This window comes from Labrus mixtus, chromosome 22, assembly GCF_963584025.1.
Source record: "Labrus mixtus chromosome 22, fLabMix1.1, whole genome shotgun sequence".
Lineage (NCBI taxonomy): Eukaryota > Metazoa > Chordata > Actinopteri > Labriformes > Labridae > Labrus > Labrus mixtus.
In genome coordinates this window covers 17,442,754-17,462,791 of record NC_083633.1, presented here as the reverse complement: position 1 = coordinate 17,462,791, position 20,038 = coordinate 17,442,754, and the positions used below count along the sequence as shown (strand labels likewise).

The window sequence follows — 20,038 nt, the reverse complement described above, 5'->3', positions numbered from 1 at the left end:
TCACAGATGAACTATTGGACTCTTCCTGGGTCATTAAGCCCGTATAACCATGGCAACAGCAGCCCAGTGCCATAACTCACAGGCAAATTTCTGCTGCTCTTTAAAACACTCGCAACGGCAACGCCATTTGAGCCAGACGTCTTCCTTTGAATGGGGATTTGAATCAACAGCCCACTAGTCAAATGTCCAAATTTACATGATGTCACCTGGTTTGATGGACAGACACTTAGGTGAAACAGGAGCACATATGGAACGGTTTTCAATGTTTTCACATATTAATGGACTCCTGTATTTCAAATTATAACAAGCCTACCAGAAAAAAAGACCACGGCAGGAAGGACAAGAAGGACTACAAGTTATTTTTCAGAGTGTTTAAACCTCGAGAACAGATGGAAGAAAAGATGTTCTATATGCAAAAATATGAAACGGCTGGAAAAACAAACAAAATCCAGAGCATTTAGACAAAACGTTTCCTTTCACTTCACCCTGAGCAGCCTTCAAAACGATAATGAAACACCAAAGTGCACACTGGGAGTTGTAGTTCTCTTCTCTCTCTGCTTGAACAGCAATGTTTAAAAGGTTTTAAATCAAACACATATGGTAAAAAAAAAAGCACATGAGCCCTCTCACCTTGCAGGTCATCATGTCGCTGACCCTCTGCTGCATGGACTGGCCAGCTTTGGGTCTGACCAGGATGTAGAGGGCTTTGACTTCGGGACACGACCTCAGCAGCTTCTCCATCAGCACCTTCCCCATGAAGCCCGTGGCTCCCGTGATCAGAACGTTCTTTCCGGCATAGAACTCCGGTATGGACGCCATTTTGCTCCCCGATGTCCCGCTGCCGACGTCCGCTGGTCTGTTGTGAACGTCTGTCGTCTGCTCTCCGAACCCGTCCAGGTCCCGGTCCTCAGACAGATCCTGCACAGAGAGGAGGAGGAGGAGGAAGAGGAGAGTGTGAGCGTGAGCACGGTTCAGTCAGTGAGAACATGTTGGGTTTAAATAATGAGGCGGTGCAAGAAGAAGCCAAATGTTAAGACAGGTTTGTAGAAGATGAAGAGCAGAGTTTTGCCTGAATTAACAGAAGTTCATCTTTTCTATTTGATTTAATAAAAGTGTAAAAAGCTCATCTCAGTTCTGACCTTCAAACTGACAGAAGAAACTAGTATGCAAATGAGATAAATATTCATAAAGAGGGCAATGTTCAGGGTAGTTTGACATCAGCCTTTGTGTGTGTGTGTGTGTGTGTGTGTGTGTGTGTGTGTGTCATGTCATGTCATGTTTGACACAGGTTCACCCTCGCATGCTGAGATTAACATCGCTGCAGATCCAAATCAAAATTAGCTGGAAGCCACAACATTTACACAACAGTTTAAACCCACTCACACACACACACACCTGCTCACACACACACACACCTGCTCAAACACACACACACACCTGCTCACACACACACTGATTCACCTGAGATAACACGACCCCGGCTTGCTCTCTGTGTTGTTCTTCAGTTGGGTTTTTGACTAGTTTCTACAAGTCAACTTGCCCTCATTCTACGGCGGCCTAATTGGATCAATTGCAGCTCTAATGGCGCTGGAGTAATGGACTGTGTGCGACTCAATACAATGAATCATGGAGCTGCTGTTTGCTGTTTTAGCAGTGGCAGAGAGCCAGAGTCCTGCAGAGTCCTGATCGTGACAAAGACACCAGAAAGAGGCTGATGTGGGTCGTGATACTCAGCCCGATCAGATGCTGCTCATCTGTACGGTTAGTGCACGCTGCTCGGCCTGATGGGTCAGATTTCGGGGCATCTGACTTTTTCACTTATGTAGAATATATCACCGTAGAGAAACTGGCCGACCTGTGCAAAAGTTTTGCTCTAGGCTGGGGGAGGAGTCCATGGGTGGAGATATCAGGGGAGGGGAGGGTATTTTTTTTTTTTTTTACCAGAATCCCACTGTGACATCACAAGGAGAGCAAATTTGAAACAGAGCATTTTTCTCTGTGTTGTTGTAAGACTTATGCAGACCACAAACAAAGGATTATCTTTCATAATATGTCCCCTTTAAAGTCTTTATATGTGATGTTTCACACTTAAATATAATATAAATCAAGTATATCCTCTGAAAATAACTCTGTGAGTCATGACTGTCTACAATGGGTGTAACACCCGAGTCCCACTGTCTGTGATGCTTTCAGAGTCCTATCTTCAGTTTGTTTACATCGCCCGGACGGCCGGCTGACTCCTCCCCTCGCGTATAAAAGTTGTTTAATTGAGGGACTAGAGAAAAGAAGAATAACATACTGTACTCACTGCTTAACTGTGTTTCTAGATCACGCTCATTTCAGGTAAATTTACATGCAGTGTGAAGATACGAGCGTAATAAAGATCGCTAGCATTAGCATGCTAACACAACAATGCAGCGCGAGTTGTTTTGGTTTCATGCTGGTGCTCAAGGGCGACATCTGCTGGATCAAAAAAATCACATAAGTTAAGAAAGTGCTCCAAACAAAGGCAAACATTCCCGTCTTAAAAACAGTGACCCATCGCTTATAAAAAAACATTATATACGTGGGTCCACCTCGTCCACCCTTATACAACAAAAGGCTAAATTTTAACTTTTAATGCACACACACACACACACACACACACACACTGGTTTGTGGCTATAAAAACGCACACACACACACAGTGATATCTGCAGTTGTTTAGAAGCGGCACAGCTATCCTGTTATCTGTGTAACCACACATGAAAAGCAGATGATTGTGGTTTTTATTGCAGTTTTTAAGTAGCATTGGGCTAAACATTTACCCTCTTTGACTTTTGTTCTCTTTGGACAGTAAAGTGATACAGCCATCTGAGCCGTCCTGAGACTTCAGCTGTGTTTACAGTGCGTTTCTGACCAAAGCGTCCTGTTGGATGTGTGGGCTGAAAGTTCACACCCACGCTAAACGCCCAATGCTGCCAAAGTCGCTGTTCATTTGTGTGTAACCATGATAACGCTGTATCAGGCCTCTTATAGACTGGATCATGGGTTTTGCTTTTTCCCTTTCTCTCCCACCAATCACAGTAGCAGGAAGCAGCTATAACTCGTAAAAAAAAAAAAAAAGGGCTGACGGGATGACTACTTGTAAAATTCTGCACTTGGCTCCACTACCTGAACGTTTAGCCAAGTCAGAAGCCAGATCAGCACTTTTTCAGTGATTCAGTTGAAGCTGTGATTTGTACACAAGATTTTCTTTTTCCCTTCCCCTGCTGCTTCTTTCATCCTCTCTCCTGGGCTGCCTGCTTCCCACGTCTGCCCAAAGTCAGAAACCCAAAATCCTCCTGAGCCAAACGTGGCCCAGATAACAAAACAATCTTGTGTTTACTCGCTTTGCGCCGTCTGTGCATGCAATATTGAAGTACGCTCAGAAAAAAAAAAGTAGACGTGTGTTTTTCCTGCACAGTAGCCAAGCTGGAAGTCTGCAGAGTTTTATATCAACACCAACCGTGACAGATCCCGGCTTTTCTGCAACTATAGCTCAGACATAAGGTAATACACACACACACACACACACACACACACACACACACACACACACACACAGCAGAGTAAAAAGGTTGGTCAAGGTCTTCAGTTGAGGCCCCCCCCCCCGACATTCCTGCTTAGGGCTCCACACAGATTCCCCGTGGACATGAGGACAAGGGCAGAGGGGCTGAAAGTCACTACGGATTAGCGCCCGACAATGGAAATGTTCCTGCAGCTTGCAGAGTGTTGGAATGGACGCCACATCTCAGATGCATGACTCTCAAAACACACACGTCTACGTACACACACTCCCGCATTCTTCTAAAAGGTTAGACGGGCCCCGCCTCCTTCGTCTCTCCCCGCTCTCCCTGTCATTCAGCTGATGATGTCCAGTCTCCTCCTGCTGCTGCTGCAGGGAACACGAGCTGAACTGGGAACAAGTCCAGTACCTTTGTCTCTGAGCAGAGTCACCAGAGTGTTTACTGGGTTTAGATGGTCGTCTATAATAAGAATCAGGAAGTGATGGATGAAGTTTTCAGGTCTTTACATTTAGAAAAGTTTAAAATTCAACTATTTTGCATTTAAAAATCACTTAGCAGACGCTTTTATCCAAAGCGACTGTACATCAGAGAGTAAGAACAACACAAGCAAGGATCTAGAAAAAAGGGAACAATGTCAGTCAGAGCAAACGATCAGCTTTGAGTCTGATTGGACACACAGGTGCTGACAGGAAGTGACCAGAGGCAAAGCACAACATTGAGGGCAGTTCTTGAGAGCTCTAATCAGTATAGAAACCATCTTATAAGTCGTCGTTATCAAACAAAAACCATCGTCATTACCATCATCATCATCAATAATATGGAGACCATCATCATTAAGTTAGTAGGTATTCATGAAAGAGCTGGGTCTTTAGCTTTTTCTTAAAGGTGCAGAGGGACTCTGCAGATCGAATGGAGTTTGGAAGTTCATTCCACCACCGGGGGGCGACAGAGGAGAAGAGTCTAGTCAGCGTCTTAGGACCCTGTTGTGAAGGTTGGATCAGACGCTTTAATGCCTTCATTTGACAGGACAGAGGACAGAGCAGGAAACCTGAGAGATACGGGAACAACATACGGGAAAAAGGATCTGCAGGCCGGACCTGAACCCGGGCCAGCCGCCTGGAGAACAGCAGCCTCCGCACATGGGAGCGCGACCCAACCACTAGGCCATCGACACCCCTCTCAAAACCGTTTTTTTTAAGGTCCACATGAACAATGTTTTTTATTTAGTTTTCTAATAAGTGCTGCACTGCTACAAAACTGAGTTGACTGTTGATTTTCAGTTTTGAAAAGGATAACACTGTTATTCAGAAATATGCAGCGGTGCATGTATCTATTTATAGATCTGATGATCATCGTTGTGCTTTCCGTTTCTGATTTCCGCTATTCTTTAATGTTTTTAACTTTGTAAGCGTGTGCTGACTCAGCCCGGCTCCTCAAAGAAAAAAAAAAATCTATCTTAAAGGACTTTCAATGAGAAAAAAATGTGAACAAAATAAGTAATGGAAGCAGTGAGTTAGACCCTGAAGACTTCAGACATCAGGAAGAGCAAACAACATTCAGGGACACATCAGAGTCACAGTACAGGATCCTGACTCTGAAGTCTGCTGTCCTCATCAATCATACGAAGAGTGAAAAAAGACAAGCCAACGTATATGTCAGCATTAACCTTGACAACATCTTCTCTGAGTCTGTGTTAAGACTCAAGGGCGAGCTCCAAAACCTTAAGGGAGCTGCGTCTCAGGTTAGGATGCTATCTTGACTAAGTACCACACGGAGTGCAAAGTCACCGGGGGTCATTTCTAAAATAAAGTTTGAAGGTGCTCAGCTGTGGAGATTCACTGCTGCACTAATGCTGCTGCACTCTGTGTTGACTTTTCCCTCTCACTGGAGCTTTTTCTGTGTTTTTCCCTCAAAGCGTTTTCTCCCCAGGAGGTCCACGCGTTTTTTCTCGGAGGCGGGTTGTTTTAAGCTGCAGCTCTGCAGCACTCCTTCTGCTGCCTCCAGCTTTTTTCCCCTCACACACAAACCCTTCTATTAGTGGGTCAGCTGAGTGCTGCTGGAGACGTAGGCAAGAGCCGAGCGCTACAGCTGCACTGCTGGCTAAAAAAACCATTATACGCGGACAAAAGCCAGACAGAGGCAGGAGAGGGAGGGAGTGTGGGAAAAATAGAACAAGCTAAAATGCAGCCAATAATTAAGGGAGCATTAGTCAACTTGAATGTCAGTGCAAGGCAACACACACACACAAAAAAAGCCAGTCGCCTTTCACTCAATAACACAGTGCCAACGCTGTAAAATCCCTGGAAAGCTTAGTTTGCTACCACTGCAGGCGGTCGGGTTTTAACATCACGGTGCCAACATGGACAGCTCTGAAAAGACGAAGTCCGACTGGTAAAGTCAAACCAGGACACTCGAGGGTTTCAGGGGCCGAATAAGTCGGAGCTCACCCAGGAAAACACAAAAAGGGTCCATAGCATGTTGGCAGAGCAGCAGCTTATGTGTCACACAGGATGCGTTCAGGTGTAGTTCTGAGTTGTAGGTCTTTACAGTTTTAGCTTGTCGAAGCCGTATATACAATGAGCGTAGGTTTTAACCTTCAAACAGAAGACTCAGTGAAGTCTTATTCAGCAAAGTAGATGATGATATAACATCCACAACTCTTTGACAAACGACAGTCTTCTCTCAGTCTGATCTGTTGGAGACATTTCCTGCTTCTTGTCTCTGTATTAATCTCAAGTCAAGAGGAAATGAGCACATCTGGGTTCAGTTTGACCCAAAGGGAGGGAAAGAGGGTGGAGCAGTGACTTAATCATGAAATTAGATTATTGAGATGTACAAGCTTCTGGAAGAAAACAACAACTTTTGACTCCATTATAGTGAGCACAGAAAGAACAGAAAGGAACAAACGGGTCCTGCATGTGGACGATATGTGAGCGTTTGCTGAGCTGGATCCTGTTTGAGAGCAGTTTTTTTTTTTTATTTAATACACGACAGGATGAAAGCAGGAGAGCATGTAAAGCATGGGATCCAGACAGTGGAGACACGTTACACAGACGCTGTGCTAAATGTGAATGAGACTTCACTGCACTTAACCTGTGAACTCACAAACACATTTAATGAACGATGTGCGCCTTGACCCTTTACAATAAATCTTATTTACTCCCGGAGTGACTAAGCCTGTTCGCCGAACATGCTACAGCAACTGGAGCTTAAAACACATTTTAGATGAATTTCTCACACTTTTGCCAGGTTTTTTTTATTGTTGTTAAAAACATGTTTAAAAATGACAATATTCAAACTCTTTCATATCTCGAACTAAACTTTCAAAATAAAAAATTGGAGGATAATTGTTCAAGGAAAGGAGTTTGGCCGTGGATCAACAAAGCACTTCAAAATAAAAGGTTTAGTGAACGTCTAAGCTAAATCCTCTTGAGTAAACAGAAACCAGTTACGTGGCTTGAAAAAGCATTACATCTAATCCAGCGTCCTCGGTGTAACTGTCACCGCTCCGCTGTATGAGGATGTGACACTGCACCTTACAGAGACACATCTAATTACACATCACTTTTACAAAAGGTCGCTTGATCCAAGATTGAATAACGGCACAAAAAACCAGCAGGTCTTCTTTTCCACTTTTTTCCACTGAGGCAGATAAAGACTTATTTAATTATAATTAATTAGCTGTGGACTTAAAGGATTTAAGCAGTGGCTCTTTAATGTAATCTCCGTTTCTTAAAAACCACGAGCCAGTTTGGGATCTCCACACGGAGGTCATTGCTCACTATCAGATATCTGGCCACCGGAGACTCAGCGTGTGTGTGTGTGTGTGTGTGTGTGTTCACATGTGTATCATTACATTGTACGTTATGTCTGATGGTTGGAGCGAGAGATTCTGTAATTACAGCAGCCGCCTGTGAGTGACACAGTCTCTCAGTGTTGTGGTGTCAGCTTACGGCCTGGCTCAGACCCAGACTGGCATCGTCCTCCCCCAGGCGGCTGTGGCCCGGGCCAAGAGGTCGTGAACCCGCTCTGTGGACATCATGGTTAGAATCCCAGGCGCCGCTTTCGAGTAACGGAACAACACTGCTGACCTCGTAATGGGATCAAGAAGCAGTCTAGAAGTTTCTATGTGAGATTTCAACTGTGTCAAGTATTCAGCATTTAAATAACAGAGAAGCTCTCTCTCTCTTGTTGCAATTTGACGTATTATTGTTTCTTTAATCACTTAATGTCAAACTAATTGTGTTGCCTTGTGTATAAATTGTTAAATAAAGTTTAACTATGTTTCTGAATGGCTTCCAGAAGGCTCCAATTAAAGAAGGAAGGTGTGTGCAGTTAAATTTTACTGTCAGATGCAAATCATTTCAATCATCTTCCCCCCCCAGAAAGTTCTTACTAAATAAATAAAAAAGGCTTGGTTGTCTGTTAAACTACAAATATCATCCACTTAATCAAATGATAAAACTTCAGAGGTTAAATGATTCAAGCTCTGAAGATCCATAACTGAGACAATGACGATGAATTCCAGAAGCATCAAGGCATTAAAGGGGATGTTATCATGAAAACAGCAGTCAAACAATATGACATATTAACAACAAGTTAAATCAGAAGAAGTGGTAAGACAAAGACTATTTTTTATAGAAATGGGATGTTTTTGGATAAAAGGACTGAATGCAACAAGATCAGAAAGCCAACGAACAACAGAACAGTCTTCGTCTGCTTGATGTAAAAGAAGACCTTGCACAAGATTCTGTAGAAGCGATGCTTCACCAGAAGTCAACCTCCACCAACATCGCCTCGCCTGTTAGCGGTGGTGCAAAAAGAGATGATTCATGCTTCAAGCTCCTCGCATTCTTTGTGTGCGTCTCGCTACAGAGGAAGCCATTCAGCTTTTATTGTGAAAGGGTCAGTGTATGAGGCAGTGTTAGACCAGAGCGGCAACCTGCAGTGTCTAAATGTGAAACCAAGTGCAAAATCCCTGCAGTTCCTAGAGTGTCCACTTGAGGCTTGCTCCAATAGACACAACGTCTGATTAAGACCCATTTTAAAATGTTCAGTTTGACAGCAAAAATAAACGTTGTTACAGCCTGGTTCAAAAACTAATTTGTTTTATTGGTACACACTTTATGAGGGTGATATTAAAATGTACCTGTTTTGATTATATTAAGGCTAAAGGTTAGCTGTTTGCCAGGAGGTTTTCAGCCCACCTCAGCTCCACCTCTTTACCTGTTGATTTCCATTTTTCACCTGTGAGATATTTGTTTTTAACTTTAACTAACGGGGTAAACTATCCACCCAACCCTCTGGCTACAGAGGCCTAAAGTGCTGAGGCAGTTTGCAGCCCATATCACGGAAACAGAAAAAGACCGGGGGGGGGGGGGGGAGGCCACAGCTGCCTTGTCACTTATCCTGTCGACTCATTTTCCTAAATGTGGACCGTAGCCTGGCTCAGGATATCACTGAGGCTCAGCGGACACTTCCTCAAAGCAGCCTTCAATGCTCCATGTGACAAGTTGTCTCTGGGGCTGCCTGATAATTTATCCTGGATGAATTAACCATTGTACAATTAATTAAGTTCATTTTAAATAGGTTTTTTTTTTTCTACAATTGGCATCTGCCCATCTACCCCTATGAGAATATGAGCCGTGTAACCAAAATAGCTACCAGAGGTAAGAGCTGGATCTAATGCTGCGGTTTGAAAATAGGGCTGGGTATTGGCAGGGACCTCACGATATGATGTCACTAAACATGGGTCACTGTTTGGTACCATTACATCATAACGTGACTGTTTTGACTTTTTTTAGAATTTCTGTTGAACCGACAAGGATATTAGTCAGCTGGGAACTTCCTGACTAAAGATCTTTCCTTTGACATACTTTTTAATCAAGATTGTCTTTACAGTATCAGGATGCCTTTGTTACCAAAGCCACAGCCACTCGGCCAGCATGAAAAGGGTAACTGAGGACACTCTGCACTTAATCCCTGTGTTCTTCATGTTGTACAACCGGCTCACATGCACTGAAACCAATATCTGTGACCGGGTCATTTAATCAGGCATCCGCTTTAAAGATACATTACAGCAAAGACACAACACCAAGAGTAGTGAACGTACTCCATCGCTGGTTTATAATTCATGACAGGGCAGCTCTGGTGTCAATTAGTTTGAGTGTCTTATCCATCCAACCATCCATCCATCCATCCATCCATCAAACCATCCATACATACATCCATCCATACATCCATCCATCAAACCATCCATACATACATCCATCCATCCAACCATCCATCAAACCATCCATCCATCAAACCATCCATCCATCCATCCATCCATCCATCAAACCATCCATCCATCCATCCATCCATCAAACCATCCATACATACATCCATCCATCCATCCATCAAACCATCCATACATACATCCATCCATCCATCCATCAAACCATCCATACATACATCCATCCATCCATCCATCAAACCATCCATACATACATCCATCCATCAAACCATCCATACATACATCCATCCATCCATCCATCAAACCATCCATCCATCCATCCATCCATCAAACCATCCATACATACATCCATCCATCCATCAAACCATCCATACATACATCCATCCATCCATCCATCAAACCATCCATACATACATCCATCCATCCATCCATCAAACCATCCATACATACATCCATCCATCCATCCATCAAACCATCCATACATACATCCATCCATCCATCCATCAAACCATCCATCCATCCATCCATCCATCCATCAAACCATCCATCCATCAAACCATCCATCCATCCATCCATCCATCCATGAAACCATCCATCCATCAAACCATCCATCCATCCATCCATCCATCCATCAAACCATCCATCCATCAAACCATCCATCCATCCATCCATCCATCCATCCATCAAACCATCCATACATACATCCATCCATCCATCCATCCATCCAACCATCAAACCATCCATCAAACCATCCATACATACATCCATCAAACCATCCATACATACATCCATCCATCCATCCATACATACATCCATCCATCCATCAAACCATCCATCCATCAAACCATCCATCCATCCAACCATCCAACCATCCATCCATCAAACCATCCATCCATCAAACCATCAAACCATCCATCCATCAAACCATCCATCAAACCATCAAACCATCCATCCAACCATCCATCCAACCATCCATCCATCAAACCATCCATCCATCCATCCATCCAACCATCCATCCATCCATCAAACCATCCATCAAACCATCAAACCATCCAACCATCCATCCATCCAACCATACATCCATCCATCAAACCATACATACATCCATCCATCAAACCATCCATCCATCCATCAAACCATCCATCCATCCATCAAACCATACATCCATCATCCATCAAACCATACATCCATCATCCATCAAACCATACATCCATCCATCCATCCATTCATCAAACCATCCATCATCCATCAAACCATCCATCAAACCATCCATCATCCATCAAACCATACATCCATCCATCAAACCATCCATCCATCAGCCATCCATCCATCCATCCATCAAACCATCCATCCATCCATCCATCCATCAAACCATCCATCCATCATGCAGCTTTGCACCAAGAAGGAAAACACAATAATGATGTTTGCCACACAAAAGTTACAGAAATCGATTGTTTCAAATGCTACCAACACATTTTGTTAAATCGAGGCAGCCTGATCCATCACTGTACATCACATCATATTTATGTTAGTGGAAATATGACACAAGGAAGTACAGCCTCCCAAAACCGCAACCATTAAGAGAACACTAAAGTGCCCGGCCCAAATTCTGTCAGTGTAAGACAAATAAATGTGGGTCGGTAGGACGGGGCTGGTGCTGATGCAGGAGCGTGTATCTGTGTGTGTGTTTTGCGGTTCAGGGAAAAGAGGATGCAATCAGCTTTAGCTGTCTGCTGGGTACAAGGCTCGGCGGAGAGATTAAAAGAAAAGGATGCTCTCTTCCTGGGATTGGAGAGAGGACGAGGTCTCGGAGGGGCCACTTAGGGCCAAATGTTCCTGCACCAGTCGCTGATGTAAAGTAATCTTTTTAAAGGATCAACAAGGCGCCTCCTCAATAGTCGAGATGCTGTGAAGCTTCACTTCGAAAAATTACTTACAGACTTTGGAATTAGCACTAAAAAAGAGGGAGGATAGGAGTCTCATGAAAGTGGATAAAATTCATTTAAAATACAGCAACTTGGTATTTTTAAATCACTTAATGTCAAAGTTAGAATATTCTATTTACAATGACGTAAGACAGAACAAAGGTTTGTCAGTCTGGTTACACTCCAACAAGCTCAAATGAAATGTGATGGCTTTTATTAGCACAGTAACTACTCAGGGAGAATAAAAAAGACATACAATCAATACCAGCCTTTATTCAATACCCAACAAACAGGAATATTTACTGTCTTTGATCCACCCTCATTCTTTGCTTTGACAAACTGTCTCGTGGTTACCTTTAAGGCCTCCCTGCCTGGGAGTAGCCGTCTTGATCTCCTCTGAACAATACTGTGATGTATTGTGTTGCACGTGTGGAGGATGCAATCACAATGAGCTCCGGCTCTCTCGCTCCTGTTCGACTAATCAGCAGGAACGTGACAGGATATACACCGAGGGATATTTATGTTGAGAGGAATCTATGCGTTAGCTTGGCTGACGGCCATGCTGTCCATGGAGGAGGCTAGGCGTGCATCCAAAATGCTTTAGACACAATCAGAGAGGTTAAACCGGCGACCACAGACGTCCCTTATGGGGTCTAAAGCAAACATCCAGATGAGCCCTAGAGGCTTCTTCTTCTTTTCTCTTCTTCAACAGGTTAAAGTCCTGAGTTTATTGTGAAACATGCTGTACCAGTTTGACAGAAAAAAAGTCAACATCTAACCTCCAGACGCAACTAACAGGAAGAGTAGGCTCAAGCAGTCCCGTCAGTCAGTCAGTTGTACCCTACAGTGCTAAAGCAAACTGAAAAAATCTCCCTTCCACCAGCTCTAAATGAGAACTTAACTAAAACAATGTAGTAACTGAAGCCCATTTAATTAGCATAGATGGAATTCATTTTACTCATAGTCACAATAACAAATATAAAGGCCTGAAAATCTCACCAAAATCTTGGCCTTAGATCAAAACTACCTCTTTTAATCTTGACCTCTTCCTATGATCAAAGGTGAGGACCATCATTCCTTCAGTCCCACATTTCAAACAGCAGTTAGAAGAAGTGTAGTAAATAAATCACAGGTGAGCAGGCCGGCTAATAGCTCAGTTAGGAGGATAATGTCAATACACATTGACGCCTGATCAATGGCGAGTAAACAACGACATCAATTCTTCTAAAAGGCGCGATCCATTAGCAACGATTAGCTCCAGTGAGCGGACGTCAAAAAAGCTTCTGAGGAACATTTGAACCTCCTGATGGTTACAGTGAAGAGAAAGCGTCAAACAGCTCGGCCGATTTATGGACTCTGTTTCAATCCATCGACTTTATTAAAAAAAAAAGAAAAAAAAAGAGGAACTGTTTGATTTTTTTTTCACAACCCCCCTCCCCACACACACACACACACACACACACACACACACACACACACACACACACACACACACACACACACACACACACACACACACACACACACACACACACACACACACACACACACACACACACACACACCTCTGCAACATTGTGTAAGAAAACGCCTTGGAGTGTATAATTTACACCACTCCCATCTTTGTGCAAATACACTTTTTTTTTTTTCTTCCTCCAACTTGTTTCTTCTTCTTCTTCTTCTTCTCTTGTTGAAGTTTGATCAGCCCAGGACGACCTTACTGCTCACCCCTGGGTCGTCACTTACACAATAGGTGAATCGCGTCTCATATACAGTAAACCCCCTTGTGAATAAAGGTGTGTTAGGACCTGTGAGAACACAATCACAGCCCTTTAAACTACATCTGATACAGGCCCAGTTGCATAAATTTCTTGGATGGATCTCTGCACCACCTGCAGCGTCATGTTTCCAAAGAGGCAGCCACGCCCTCGCTGACAGATTACTGTAACTGAGAAAGGGATTATGCGAGAACTGCTGGCTTGTTGTACTGTGAAACATTCACTTACAATTGTGAGGAAATCCCTGTCTAGACTTAGGAACTGTAAAAGTAGATAAGTGAAGTTCTATAGACTAATTTAAGATAATATTTGCTGCTCTGGTCGAGTAGTTAGTTTTTACTTTGATGAGAGTCGTTGTCATCTATGATCTACACATGTTATATAAGACACAGAGTGCTCTTAGCTTCAGGAAGGCCGGCTCTATCCAGTGGACATAAAGCGCCTGCGAATCCTCGCCATTAGCCTCCACTGACGTGCTGTAAAAGGAGCGGCCATGTCCATGTGCATGTCAATGTCAAACAGCCCACCTGGATATCACCCCGCCTGGTTCTTAACAGTCAGGAGGCGCATAGAAGGCGCAGATAAAAAGGGCTAGAACAAGGTACAACATCGGACTTAAGGACCATACCAGAGGTTTAGTGACCCGTTAACCTAACATACAGTATAACTTTTATTATTTTATATTTGATACATTTGGTATACTCTTTCAGGAAGCCGTTCATATAGTGTTGAGCTGTTTCATTGGTTCAGAAAATCAATAAGCTCTCTGATAGGGCCGAGTATGCAGCAACAAGACTGGATCACCAACAACCACGACCAAGCTTAGAGTGCAACGTTTTGTTACTGTGTGACTTATTACAAATACCATGAGAGGTAGTGTTGTAGTCAAGACCACACTAACCCAGACCCGAGACGAGACCAAGACATTTAGGGATCTAGACCGTAAAATATCACTGAAAATCATCATCTTGTGTCGAGGAGGAGAGACAGCCTCTCACCAGCCTGAGACCAAGACGAGACCGATTCCAAAATGCTTTTCGATTCCATGACGAGACCTTCAAAAAGTGGTCTCGAGGACCGTCTGGAGACTCAGTACTACAACACTATGATGAGGAATTTCTTCATTCAGGTTCAGGGTGAAACAAAGCAGGATAAAAGTTGTCAGCTAAAGTTTGTAAAAAAGGAAAATGATTGGACTTTGGGATTCTATTCATTTAGAGTGAAAAGCAGCCGCCAAAGGAAACATAAAACAGACTTCACATCTGACAGAGGGTCTATAAACATGTAGAGTGAAGACCATTTCTGTCTGAAACAGCAAGAAAAAGGGAGAACCTCCTCGTCCTCGAGGTGATCTACAGCCCCCCCTCCCTCCCTCTCCCTCCCTCTCGTGGCCCTGGCCTCTTTCTCCCGCTCATTTATCCTCAACATCAGCAGCTAAGTGCTGATTCAAACCGGATCCTCCCAGGAGAGACAGCCGTGCACTGGTACAGGGACAGAGATACGACACAGCCCGGCCTGAAAGACAAATCATGCACTTTGTGTGTTCGACTTTTAGCTCGTTTACCTGCACAATGGAATAACTGATCATTTCATGAGTCTGTCCTGTCATCTTGAATTTCAAGGTTTTTGTTTTTTATTCAAAAGAGCAATTTATCTCAATGCCAACTGACACCTGATTGACAGAACCTGCAAGCCCAGCTACATGTAACGCTAAGTGGGTTGAACTACATTAGCCTAAAACAACGCATGTGCAGTGTGTGAGTAATGGAGCGTTGTGAAGTAATGACCTCCACAACGAGTACTTGTTCTGCAATGAGCAATGAACTTCCAAACTCCAGAGAGTCCCTCTGCACCTTTAAGAAAAAGCTAAAGACCCAGCTCTTTCATGAATACCTACTAACTTAATGATGATGGTCTCCATATTATTGATGATGATGATGGTAATGACGATGGTTTTTGTTTGATAACGACGACTTATAAGATGGTTTCTATACTGATTAGAGCTCTCAAGAACTGCCCTCAATGTTGTGCTTTGCCTCTGGTCACTTCCTGTCAGCACCTGTGTGTCCAATCAGACTCAAAGCTGATCGTTTGCTCTTACTGACATTGTTCCCTTTTTTCTAGATCCTTGCTTGTGTTGTTCTTACTCTCTGATGTACGTCGCTTTGGATAAAAGAGTCTACTAAGTGAATTGTAGAACAGGTGCAAAGCTAATGCTAACCCATGCTAACAAGCAAAAATGTGCACGCTTACTCACTTAAAGATGATAACATTAAACCTGCTTTACTTCATTTAACCTTCTACTGTACAGTGTTGCTACAGGTTAGTTAGCATTTCTAGCGTCTCAATTAAAGTTTTGGTCCCTTTAATGTCACAGACGCTTTCAGGCCGGTGATGTTTTTCGAGAACATGTTTACGTGAAATGTAAAGAATGTCCGACAAAGATTCACTCCTTCGATTGAGACAGTCGACCAGCTGCATTCCTCTTTTGATTGATGAACGTTCAATGTGAGGAATTCCCCTGAAGGAGGATTTATGTCCAACAGAAGGGGGTCTATTGGAGTTTTCATTGCAGTTAAACTCGTTTTGGAAATATAGACTAAAGGTGGCGGTGCTCGGTTTAGGTTTCTTCCCCTCCTCCACACGCTCACAATGACTGACAACCCCGCCAAAATAAAGGAGATTTACATCCTTGTAGAGGCTGTTTATCCTGACAAGGAAGCATGAAGCCCCCCCCCTGCCCCCCCCCCCCCCAACCAACCCGACCTCTCAGCCTCCTCAAACCGCCTCAAACTGTAGACAAGGAGGAAACGGCTCCCACGCTGCTCTCCCATCATGCCTCTGCACTCACTCACTCACTCACTCGCAGAAGAACAGTACACTAGAAAGGTTGATTTTTTAAGAGAGCAGAAACACACTCAGACGCTGCATTTAAAGATTTATGAAGACCTGCAACAGGAGACGGGAGAAGGAAGGCAGCAGATGTGTTAAGATGAGGTTGACAGAAAAAAACAAATGGAGAGCAGAGAAAGAGAGAGAGGATGAGGAGGGAGAAGGAAAGAAAGATCTTCTGACAGGTCATCGTGAACCTGGAAGACCAAAATATGGACTTTCTGAATCACCTCACCTGGATTTTTTAAAAATAAAATCCAACAATCTGGACTTTGAACTCATCAAAAGAGACTTTTTAAAAGTAAAAACAACAAAACGTGAAATTCCAAAAGCCGCACAAACGGCCACGTAGAGGGTTAAACACTTCCCTGCGTCAATCATGCAGTTATAAATATAGAAACAAGCACACGCACACACATTCAGGACCAATGCGTGCACACACACCTAACGGCAATCTGAGAACTAAATATAGGTCATCTCGTGACGATAATTAGAGCTCCATGCATGATCCCCATTTAGAAATCAGCTCAAGACACTCCGCTCACTCGGGCCGCTCACGGCTCAGATAGCGCCGAGCTAAATTTGTGATCGCACATCACAACACCTCTTGAAGGGGAATCTGCTCCCTGTTTGCACCATATGATGCACCGGTGGGTTATTATCTTTTTTTTTTAAAAAGAGGAGAGATGCTGTGTTTGAATAATGTGTGAACATGCCACATAGCAGGGGTGTGATGCAACAGTTTGGCATCCTTACAAATAACCCAATTAGAGCGATAATACGTAGTAGTGTGAGGGGCCCCGTGTACAGAGGCCTAAAAGTCCTCCAAGAGGGCGGCCCGGGTTCGGGTCCGGCCTGTGGCTCCTTTCCCACTCTCTCTCTCTCTCTCTCCCTGGTTTCTGACTCTTATCCACTGTCCTCTCTCTAAAATAAAAGGGAAGAAACGTTTTAAGAAAGGAACGTAAAATAGGAAACTAAAAAGGAAGAAGACGGAAGTATTAGGTGGTTACACCCTTATCTGTAAATAAAGAAAGTGTGAAAGACGCTTGGCAACAACAGTCCATCAGCTATGATCACTATTCATGTGGAATGGGTGGAGCAGCTGGTTGGAGACGCAGGTGACCACAAAGCAGGCACGGTGAGTCGTGTGTGATGTAAGCCACTTAATGGGAGGAGTTCCCTTTCTCTTCTGTTTTTGAATGATAAACAAGAAATATTCCAAGCAATCGGCGTCATAAATCACATGCTCCTCATTTCATTTCTGGGCCCTGTTAGGAAATGTTCATGACGATTAGTCTGTCGTCTAGTCCCCTGAACAGGATCCAAGTGAAGTGAAGGATCAGGAGAGGCTTTCCTGTGCTCTCAGTCAGACCTCTGAGAAAGACCTCATCAGGGAGGAGGTGATTCAAACTGTTCGCCTCCACATGGCAAACCACAAGCACGCGCGCGCACACACACACACACACACACACACACACACACACACACACACACACACACACACACACACACACACGTGAAACGAGATCTGTTGAGGCTTTCCGTTTTACACTTTTGGCTCCTTTGTTTGAGGATTAAATGTAATTCAGAACTCTAATGACCAAAAAACAATGTCATAACAGGAACGTTTTAAAAATCTGTGCCCAACACTGTAGGCTACATTTGATCGTCAAGACAGAAACTTTGTTCAAGAGGAACTTCTGGTAAAAGTTTTCAAAGTAAATGTTAAAAAAAAAAAAATTGAAAGAACGTGAAAAGAAAGTTTCATCTCTAAGATAACACCAGTGATCATTTGATGTATGTTGCTCAAAATGATAATTATTTTATCAGATAGTCACTGGTTAACGAAACATAAGAAGATATCAAAAAAATGTCAATCTTAATTTCATCTGTACATGGGTGACCAAGAAATATTCCTAAAACTTAAAGGTAGTTAAACTACTGTAGGCTGCACGTTATTCAAAACAACACAAGACCAGCAATGTTTTGTACTTTTGCTTGTTTAAAATGCATGGATGTAAATTCGATCAAGTTGCCGGTCAGCTTTATAAATTAGACCTACTGCGATTATTAACTCTTCAGTTCAGATTTAACCACGTGGTTATGTACACGTAAAAGGAAAAAAAAAAACAGCCTTGTTGTGAAAATATAGACAATTCTTTAAAGTAACAGAAAGTATTTAGCCTCAACTTTTAACATCCATGGTGTGAAGCAACTTGTAAGCCACATGCAAATAAAATTCAACCATTGCTTTAAAAGTGGTGGTAGATTAATTCAGTTGGAGGGGACAATAAGGTCCCAGGACTAATTTAAAAGGTCTGCTTTCCCATTTCATAAAATGTTCTAAAACACTAACAGCAGTTTTCTATAAAATTCAAAGACTATAACCTACAACTCAAAGTTAAAGCCCACATTAAAATGCAATGGCTTCATAAAATACATGATTATACAGCGTTAGAAAACTATACAGATGTTTTGCAACTGGCATGTGTTTAAAAAACTTCCGGCATTATATTTTATTATTATTTCCCCTCGCTTTTCTTGTGAAAGTCACGGTTGCCACTTCCGGTTTCCTACTATCTAACAGCTGTTAACTTGCTCCACGCTGACTGCTGCGGCTCGAGCGGTCCTGCTGCCCCGCCGCCCTGCTGTCAGAGTCGGCTTCTGCCTACATACCAACACCCCCCCCCCCCCTCCCTCTCCCCTCCCCGGTTAAACGGGGGACCCACGAACTATTTGAAAGCCTTCACACTGAGAATTTTACCAAGTGGGTTATCTCGGAGGAGGCGTGTGGATGCTGCTCACTCCGTCGCCTCCACCGACCACACAGCCGACAAAACCGGTGAAAGATGCTCCGGCAGCGGCGTGCCAACACACACCCCTGTTTCTCAAATCCCATTATTGAAATAAGAGATGAAGGAAACCCCTGCTGTTTCAAAGTAACAGTGTAATAAGAGAATCCTCCTACCGTGGACATGGGTTGGTGGTGCGGGCGGGCGGCTCCTTCCTCTTGCGGGTATCAAAGAGGCTGTGTGCGGCTCAGCAGCTGCGGACTCTCTGCCTCCTCCCACCGGCCGCCCCTGGGCTCTCTGGCTGCTCGGATACTTCCACCGTCTGAAAAAAAAAAAAAGCCCCGCCGACTGCCTGTCAGTCTGAAGACTACTGCAGCTAGACAGACTGCCAAACAAATGCGAGATCCTGAGTGGTCAGGGCGCGTCACTCCGCCCGTGGGTCCTCCCCTAGTCCCGCCGGTACGCGCCGTTCTGCCGTATGCGGACGGAGCGTCACGCCAAATCTCTTTCAAAAATTCGGGAAGTTTTTGATGGTCGTTGAACGCGTTAATCAGGAATTTTTCTATGACTTATTATTATTATTATTATTTATGATTTATTATTATTTATTATAATTTCAGCTTGTTAACACCTCAACTCTCTAAATGCTAAAGTTTAAAGCTTTATCATTCAAAGGCTTGATGAATATTGATAAAATATATTTATATATATATTTTTTTTTTTTTTCTGTTACATAACACTTGACTTTTATTCTAAAGTTTAACTTGCACTGAAGGAAACGATGGCAGCCTGTAATTTAAGAGTCTCTTAATTATTCTATACCATACTTGACTTATCCCGTATTATTAAATGATTCATTGAATCTACT

General features: G+C 43.3%; 1 protein-coding gene across 2 annotated transcripts in view; it reads right to left on the bottom strand.

The window, feature by feature from the left end:
* si:dkey-97m3.1 (fatty acyl-CoA reductase 1) overlaps positions 1 to 19,527 on the bottom strand; it is a 47,703-nt gene extending 28,176 nt beyond the window's left edge. Inside the window, exons 1-2 of one of the 2 annotated variants that reach the window (XM_061030371.1) lie at positions 19,347 to 19,527; positions 631 to 918 (exon numbers count right to left, since the gene is read on the bottom strand). In XM_061030371.1, the coding sequence (XP_060886354.1) occupies positions 631 to 918; positions 19,347 to 19,355 (297 nt within the window). In that variant the 5' untranslated portion in view covers positions 19,356 to 19,527. The remainder of the gene's footprint in view (positions 1 to 630; positions 919 to 19,346) is intronic. The other variant, XM_061030372.1, reaches the window with a different exon arrangement.
* Between the last annotated feature and the right edge of the window lie 511 nt (positions 19,528 to 20,038).